The sequence below is a fragment of the Sinocyclocheilus anshuiensis genome, unplaced genomic scaffold (assembly GCF_001515605.1).
Source record: "Sinocyclocheilus anshuiensis isolate Anshui unplaced genomic scaffold, SAMN03320099.WGS_v1.1 scaffold2111, whole genome shotgun sequence".
Classification (NCBI taxonomy): domain Eukaryota; kingdom Metazoa; phylum Chordata; class Actinopteri; order Cypriniformes; family Cyprinidae; genus Sinocyclocheilus; species Sinocyclocheilus anshuiensis.
Window position 1 is genome coordinate 115,013 of NW_015538034.1, and position 9,445 is coordinate 124,457.

General features: G+C 36.8%; 1 protein-coding gene across 1 annotated transcript; it reads right to left on the minus strand.

Annotated features, from left to right (window-relative positions):
- Positions 1–431: 431 nt before the first annotated feature.
- Positions 432–3,499, minus strand: LOC107680507 (leucine-rich repeat-containing protein 15). Its single transcript, XM_016476409.1, has 2 exons — positions 3,352–3,499; positions 432–2,516 (listed from the first exon to the last, which is right to left on the minus strand). The coding sequence occupies exon 2, from the start codon at positions 2,508–2,510 to the stop codon at positions 783–785; it is 1,728 nt and encodes a 575-aa protein (XP_016331895.1). The 5' UTR covers positions 2,511–2,516; positions 3,352–3,499; the 3' UTR covers positions 432–782.
- Positions 3,500–9,445: the final 5,946 nt, after the last annotated feature.

Genomic DNA, 9,445 nt, shown 5'->3' on the forward strand with positions numbered 1-9,445 from the left:
TGTGGACAGCTTGTTTTCTGTTTGAAGAGATAAAAAATTGCAGACTCATTTTCAAAAAATGTTTTACACAGTACACATATTTAGGGATTTTTTCTCAGTTCAATTCTCTTCTAATCTTCTTTTTTAGTCTTAATTAAATATTCATTTTGTGAGCAGTTAGACTGTTCAAGTTTTCTTTTTTATGTCTCTGTAAATTGTGTGAAGAGTGTTTTAAAAGGTGAAATACAGAAAGGTCCCCAAGTAGTATTTTACAAACAAAAAAATGTTAAAGAACTAAATTAATAATTGGCCTCATAATCTCATGTTGTTAATACCCGAATTAGATAAATTGAATGGAATATAGGCAAAGCAGATGTAGTTGCGTAGTAGATATAGAAAAACATAAGCATCGAAAATACTTTGAAACCAAGGTGCCAAAATATATCACCCAAGTTGTAACACCCTGATGGTTCATGGTTTATTTTTAATATAGAAGGTCTGCTTACTATATAAAAGTGGGTTTGCTATGAGGAAAACATGTTTAACACAGAACTGCAGAAAGTGTATAACCATTGACAGTGGCAAGAAAGGAAAATACAGTACATTTCTTCATATGTGACAACATTCAAATCATATCTAATTAGCAATGATTTTCCTTTTTTAATTGCATTATACATCAACAACTAAGAAAGAAAGAAAGAAAATATCCATAACAAACCTTTGTTCAAATTAATTTGCCAAATAAAAAAGAATGTTCTTCATAAATCCATTGAAGACTGTTAAATGAGGAATTAATAGAAATTTTAGATAACTGAGTTTGTTTTTCTTTTTCTTTGACATTCCAAGTCTTGACTTCCTCGCTTATTCCTCCTCCATAACACACAGATAATGATACCGACAATGACAGCAGTACAGACAATGGCTAGAATGATAATGAGTTTGTCTTTGGACAGACCTTGACCAACAGCATTACCTCCACTTGTGTCCTCTATCTCCTTTGAGACTGTTGTAGAGTCTGACGTATTGGTTGGGGAAGTGTGCCGTAAATGTCTTTCTGTAAGTTCACTGTACGCCTGTGTACTTTCTGGTGAAATATCAACCGTTGTCGCAGTTGCTGTTTGGCTGACCACGACATCATCCTCCGTCAGCTCTCTTATATTTCTACCATTCAGGGCCGGAGGAGCATAGCACATCAGAGAAGTAAGGTTGTTCACTTTCTCTGCATACCGTCCAAGCCAATCCCGAAAAGGTATTATGTTATGGTCACACCTCCAGGGATTCTGATGAACCATAATATTATCGACTATGGACAAAGAGTCTAGAAATTGTTTCGGCAAGTTTGGAAGGGAATTGTTTTGAAGCTCCAGGAGATATAAATGGGACACACCATCCAAGAGTTTTATGGGTATGTGCTGTATTTGATTGTTCTCTATAGATATGTTAGCTAACTTTGGAAGACCTTTAAATATCCCCGCCTCGATACTGGTGAGTCGATTAGTGTGAAGAGAGATCTCCTCTAGTTCCATCAAGCCATTGAAAGCACCTGGAGAAATGTGCTGAATCTGGTTCCTACTAAGCACCAAAAGGCGAATCTCAGTTAAGTTGTTAAACACATTCTCCTCGAGGTGGGTTAACATGTTGTCATATAGCCAGAGCTCCTGGAGGGCCATTGGACCAAAAGTCCCAGGCATTAACCTACTGAGTTGGTTCTCATACAGTGAAATATGAGTAAGGTTGGGAAGATTCAAAAAGATTGCACTGGGAAGCAATGATAACCTGTTGTTGGAGAGGTAGAGTTTCTTCAGCTTTGGCAAGTTTGAGAAGAGATTTGCTGGTAGCTGTGTGATTTTGTTGTCTTGAAGATGCAATATCTCAAGGTTTACCAGGTCATCAAAGATGCCTGCTGGTATATCTGTAAAATGATTTTGCTGCAGAAACAGGGCTTTGAGATGATTGAGTCCTTGAAAAGTACTGCTGTAAAGCTTTCCGATTGCGTTTCTCTGCAACATGAGCTGTCCCAGCTTTTCTAAACCCCGAAAAGCATCTTCTGGCAGAGAGGTTAGAAGGTTTCTGCTTAGGTCTAATTTGTTCAAATCTACAAGAGGGCTTACAAGAGATGGTTGGAGAACTTCTAGTTTGTTGTTACTCAGCGTTAGAGTTGATAATGCTTTTAGATTTTGAAACAGATCCTGTGGCAGAGAGGTTAGCATTGTCCCACTGAAACCTAAGACAACGAGATTTCTGGTTTGGTCAAATGTATGAGGTTCCACCAGAGCTATTTTTGAATCCTTGGCTACAAACACAGTGAGGGTCTCTGCAAAAGTCTCAAAATCAGCTGGTTTTAATGATTCTATGTTGGTGTTGGAGATTAAGAGGGTTTCGGAGGTTGGTGGGATGGAGGGTGGAAATTCTTTTATTATAAAGCCTTGGCAAGTGATTTTGCTTGTCTTACACTGGCAGTTCTCTGGACACGCAGAGGCAATGGCGTTCATGGCACACATGCCAATAATTATGAACCACACCAGATCCATTGACTCCTACAAAGAATATAGAATATAGAATATATATAAATATATATATATATTTAAAAACAGATGACCACATTTGCAGTATTCGCAGCATTGGACTTGCATTGGACAAAATGTATAAAGAACAGAAATAATAATAATAATAATAATGATAATAATAATAAATACTCCTTTTTAAAGAAAATGCTTTTTAAAGAAATGTTTCCTTGCACAGACATTTAATGGAAACAAGTATACATGCAAGCATGCAATTTTCAGTCAGGACAAAATTGAAAAGCACATGGAAAATGTTTTGTGACTTCATAATCTCTTCCAGAAAAACCAACCCACAGTCTGCGAGAGCTGGAACATTTAACTGTGTAGTCTTTCAAATAAATCCAGCTATTATTTGCTGTAATTTCTCTTTTTTTATCCAATAGTTTGTCTAATTTGTTTTTGTCTCTTTATTGTCTAATTTTGTAGACTGGCAAATTTGTTATTGAATGCATTTTTAAAAAATCAGGAAAAATTTATTTTAAAATTAGGGATTTACTACTCATTTGTTTTTGTTTTGAAAGTTTATGTTTTAGTCAAATATGTTGTAAAGGCATGACTGTCAGTTATTTTAAATTAAGTACATTCATTATTATTACTAAGTAGTTTAGTTCACTATACTGTAGTCTTTTTTAATACTATTTTTAACATCAGTTTAAACTAACAGGCAGGGGTGCGTTTCCCAAAAGCAACTATGGTCGCAAGTTCCGTCATTACCAATAGATTTCAATGGAACTAACTACCATAGTTAGCTAACCATGCTTTTGGGAAACGCACCCCAGATCAAATGACTTAGTACAAAGTATCTTACCTTTGAACTAGAAGATGACTTGTCAGAGTTATCGGTGCTTTGCTCTCCCCGTTGCACACAAGCTTTTCCAGTTCTCTTTTAAACAGCTGCAATGTTTTCTTTGTCAGATTCCTTTCTGCCTCCTCATGTCTTTCTGGTTATCCTCTTTACAGTCAACCGTTGACTCCACTGCTTTGTACAAAAGCTCTCATATACTCGCCCACATTATTTGGAAATGAGTTGGTGGGGAAATGCTGGTTTGGGGCCACACCCTTGTGCTGCTCTTTAAAGGGGCAGGACGTTTCTGGGTATTCAAGTACACAAACAGGGACCCTCCGGGTGTTTTGATGGTGTGACTTTAAAATGAATCAACTCTTGTTAGACTATTTTTTAGCTATATTTATGAAGTTTGGCACACAATATGTAGAAAATGTCTTTTTCGGGCATATCATATGTGCATGGGACCAGATTTTAGACATCTTGCTCCAGATACAGAGCGCACTAATAAAAATCAATGAATAAAAGTCAAAGGACATATGTAACCAATTACAAAAGGTGTTCAGTTCAGTTTAAGTTATGCTGTGCCAAGGATGACAAGAAGTGACTTTATTAAAGCAACAATTATAGAAAATTATCATGATGACTTCAAAAGAATTTTCCTCTGTTGCTCTATAAATGTGGGGCCCACCCTTCCTTTTATGTTGCAAGTGCTGCTTATTTTGCTGAATTGAAATTTCCTCTATCTATGCCGGTTAATACAAAAACATATGAATCACTGTCTGTGTGTGCATGCTGTCTAATCTTCCATATTTTATGCCAACAGACTGATTACATTTCTCCAATAAAGTCAGTTTTTTTTAAACCAGTGCTTTATACAACAGATTGTTTCAAAGCGGCTTCACAGAATTAGATATAGGAAAATAACAGAAATAATGATGCAATATTTTTGAACTATGAAATTTTGCTGTAAAGCAGCTCTAACACAACATTTGTGTCATCATTCACCATCAGTCAGTTTAGTGCTCCGTTCAATAACTGTGTAAAGTTCATAAATTATGAAACCAGTTCAATTCAGGAATAAGCAGCTCATCTGAAGACAGTAGTGTTGTTATTCAGCTTGAGTCAGTTCAATGTTGATTCAGTTCAGTTCATTTATGAACAAATTTGATTCAGCTATAAAGCAGTTCTACAAAAGACATTATTCAATGCAAGAAAATGGAGGGAAAACATTGGGAGAAACCAGGTTCAGTCAGGGGGGCAGTTCTCCTCTGGCCTAAATTAACAAACCCAGTGTTGTTTATGAGACTGCATCAGTGTTAGGTAAGTTACTTTAAAAAAAGTAATTAATTAGTAGTTACTAATTACATCCTCAACCGTTTAATTAGGTCACTGTACTAATTACTCTCTCTAAAAAGTATATCATTACTTACTAATTTTTTAAATCCCATCAACCTCAACCAGTTGAACAATACAAGGACATACAGACAAAATATATGAAGTCACCACCACTATATTAATCATGCCGCTCATTTCTGTCTGTTCTCTGTTGCAATCAACTCTTCGCATCCACAGGAGGAGAAGAACTCATCAACTAGATTCAGAATTTAAGAGTAACAGTGGGATGCGGGTGACTTTCAAAACACTCCTGTACACGACTGGACTGACACTGTACATCAACACAAGCTATAAGGAAATGTTTGTGCTATCTGCATCTCCTCTGGAAAGAGGATAAGGAAGATTTCTTTGAAAACAAATAAGTCTTGTTATATATTGCCTTGGGCTCCAAGACAAGAAAGCATATAGAAGAGGATCATGTAGGTCTGGTGCTATCATCTTCCACTCAGGAATTTTAACAGGCAACTAAGAATGTACAGTAATAAAAACAAAAATAATCTTTGGATTTACATTCCTGAAGGCCAATATTGTAGGAGATTTATCAATTCTTCCTGTCTACATGTCCCTTCGCCTCCAATTCCCTTTATCTCTTTTCTAGCACCAGACTCATGTCAGTGAAAGTTCACCCAGAATGTTTTTTCACCATACATTATGTACTCTTTTATTTATTAATTTATATTATGTACATTTTAAATGTCAGAGTGTGACTTGTGCTCATTCCTACAGCAACAGAGAAGATCATAATAAGGATGTGAGTGATTAGGGAACTTTTGGCCTGCTTATGGATATGAGCTTTTCCTTGGCACTTAATTGCTTCCTGTACTGTACACATATGAGATGTGACCCCTTGAGTCATCGAATCCTAATCAGTAAAAGTTCCAACTTATAGTTAATTCCCCTGTTTGTTTTGATCTGGGTATTTACGGTAAGGGAAACTGGAAAAACAATCACTTATTGTTTTCTGTACCCACAACTCTCACACTCTCTCTGCTAGATTCCTCTATGTGTATTTGTTTGTATGTTTGTATTTTCAATCAGTTCAACAAAAGGAAAAGAAAAATGCATTTGGTAATAAATAAACATTAATAAGATAAATAATAAAAAAATTATAGAAAAAGTGGGGTATGTTTAAGTTTAAAGGGATAGTTTAGATCCATAGTATTTATTTATTTTCATACTATGTAGGTCAATGGCTACCTTCTACTGCTACCTATATTTTTCAAAATATCTTCCTGCTCAGAAGAAGAAAGAAATTAATACAGGTTTGGAATGACACAAAAGTAAATGCTGAAAGAATTTTCATTTTTGGTTGAACTATCCCTTTAGCTGTCTTCAATAGTAATCTCTAATAAGTTTTTCTAATGTTCAGATGTTGTGTTTGGTAGTATAACTGGAAGAAGGTTAATATGGAATTGTTCACATGAGTATACTTTGATTATAGATTAGCAGATCCTCATTCATTCATTCATTCATGGGATTTAGCTCAGAGTTGAGTGTACTGCACTTGTTTTAGAAGTAAACAAGCCACCTCCCTTGATTATACATCAACAGATGGGCTGTTAAAAGTCGTGCCATGTCTTACAGCACTCTGAAAATATGTTCACTCTTCAGCTGTAAATGTTTACATCATTTTCTCGTTGCGTCTTTGCAACTAGAGTGGGTCTAAAACCTCAAGTAGTCTCCTGCATTCTTAAAAACCCCTAGATCGGCCATATAACCCAACAACAACATGGACACTCATAAACCCATAAATCAGAGATCTGGGCACTTTTCCACTTTCAGATATACAGAACAAACAATAGCTAATAAACAGATTACTGAGCCACAATACAGCACTGATGTAGTCAAATGGAAAAGATGATGTATGGTGGTACAGCAGTCAGCTAAACAACAGCTATTAAAAACATCCATTCACAAACTTCACTGCTAATAGGTAAGCAAAAAGCTAATATGGAGCATGCTAACAGCACATACCGCTCAGATGACAATGTCCAGCACCAGAGGGGGAAGTTAGACCAGTGATGCACATCCAGGTGAAATTAATATAAATACAAGAAAGGAAAGTGCTAACAGGCCGACAATAATCTATGTCATAAATCAATAGTCCACCAAGGAGGAGCTTATCTTGCTACAAACAGTAGGTATATATTCTAATTAAATGTTTTTCTGCAAGCAATAAATAAATCACATATATACCTGCCTGTGACAGATTTGTGTTCTTCTTAAAAGCATTAAACTGGGTTCGGCAAAGGCGTCGGGGTGCCTTACTCATTCTTATACACAGAGTCTTATACTGTCTATCAGCTATGACTATTTTAGTCTTTCAAAGGACAAAATGGGTGGAAAAACAGTAATAAAAAATTTGACATAAACGACATAAAATGCAGGCCAGGAGCGAGGCCCTCTAGAGGCGCGAGGCCATGCATGTGCGGTCACACACTTGGCACAGCCCTTGCGACGGTACTGACCCTTTCCGTCAAGCAGGTGACGTTATTATTGCTAACATAGCGGACTCATCGAAAGATACATCATAAAGAGAAAATAATCACTTCATCCGATGTTTAAGTGAATAAAATAGCCTTGACAACTTTACTTACTGGAGTTCCACAATATTGACTTTGAATTGATCAAACAGAATTGATCAAACCCCACAGGATATTGAAATAGAATGACAGTAAGAGCAATTTACTGGATTTAACAAAATCAACAGTCAATAAACAGAAGAATTATAGCAATTTAGTCCAACAGCATATGTTTTGTGACTAAATCTAAATATTTATTTCCTGATATGATTAGATGTGTCTATATATACACAACCATTTAAAAAGGTCAGTAAGACATTTTTGTTTTGGTTTGTTTGTTTTAAGAAATAATTACTTTTGTTCATTAAAGGCACATTTAATTGATTAAAAAGAACAGTAGCAACAATTATAATGATACAAAATTTATTATTATTTTGAACTTTCTATTAATCAAATAATCATTCAGGGTTTCCACAAAAAATATTTAGCCACACAACTGTTTTCAACAATAATAATAAAAAAAAAAAAGTTAAATCCTTTATGATTCTAAACTTTTGATTAACTGATAATTCTGGGAAATTAACTTTTCATCCACCATATAGAAAAAATAAATTAAATAAAAACAGTTGATATTTTTTGAACATAAATAAAATCCGGCCATATTGCCATTAGACAAATTACATCTAGTAATAAAAATTACTAGATGAGTAAAAACTGAAATGACAGTTATACTGATATGTTACTGATATAAAGGAAGAGTGAGCAGAATGAGCATATGTAGTATTAGTATAAAAGAGGAAGACTATGCCACTTAAAGCACTTAAAAACTCTGACCACCCCACAGGCACCCTCAATCACCAAGCCCATGTTGAATGTTTTTACTTAACGTAGAATAATATTATGACTGTGTTTTTAAAACTATCACCACAATAAGAGGAAGCTCACCTGATACTGAAGTACATGCAGAGCTAGAAAGAGATATTACAGGCATTTTAGAATGATCATTTGTATAAACAGTCTAACATAGAATATCCTCTTGCAGCGAAAAATAACTGTGTTGTTGATAAGATTGGATGTTTTTTCTGCATGTGTTGTCACTTTCTTATCATAGTTCCACTCATATCATTTTCTCCTCTTCTTGAGCTTCCAGGCTTGTAAGCAATTCTGTGTTATCATATGCAAGGGCTCTTTTCGGTAGCACTATAAGCCTATAAAGGATAAATCATAAACTTCTAAAGAAAATTTGAAATATTCTAGGTAGATAGCTCAAACATCAGTGAGCTATCAAGACAACAATGCTCAAGAGACAGACTAATACAGAGTTCTGGCATGAAACTCTAGGTGGCGCAGTCCGATAGGTCTAGCTCAATCTGACCTGGCGACATCAATGGCTACGTTTACATGCAACCAAATAATCCATTTGTAATCGGATTGACGGCTCAATCGGACTGAAAAACCTTCATGTAAACACCTTAATAGATCCGATTGAGCTCGATCGGAATGAAATTTCGATCGGATTGAAGGGGGTGGTTTATTCCTTTTCTAATACGATTGAGAGTGCATGTAAACACTCGATTGGATTGAACCCCGAAACTGCGTCGAGATTCGCTTTGGGAACGCCCTTGCGTGAGTGCGTTCTGAAGCACGTGTCAAAACAGTCCAATGGAGCAGCGAGACGTCACGAGCAGGGTGACGTAAGCACCAGAAAGTATAAAAGCGCATCCGGCAGAGCGCAAACCAGCTTCTGCTCTTCAGTAGCGCTCTGTGTACGTGTCTGTCTATTTACTGTTGTCTGTCCACACAAGCATATATATATATATATATATAAACAATCATGAAAAAGTCTATGGCGAGCGAACGGCATTACAAACGCTGTGTTCCTCCCTGCCCACGATATCTGACGGCGGGGGATACACACGATTTGTGTGTCGTTTGTTTGGGAGCGGAGCATGCACGGTCAGCTCTCGAGGGGGCTGATTGTCATGACTGCGAGCTGCTCTCGCTGCGCACGCTCCGCTCTCGCCTGGCCGTGTTTGATGAGAGCGGCCAGGCTCGCGATCCCGCTGGCAGCGGTCCCGCTGTTGCCGAGGCACAGCGCAGACTGTTGTCACGGGGATCGCAAGTGGATTTAGCGGAGGGATCTGAGATGGGCTCGTCCTTTTCTCGGTCCTCACCCGCTAGATCCGCGGCTCTCTCTC

Excerpts from the sequence above, each read along its gene's own strand:
- LOC107680507 (XM_016476409.1), bottom strand. The coding sequence starts at position 2,510 with ATGGATCTGGTGTGGTTCATAATTATTGGCATGTGTGCCATGAACGCC.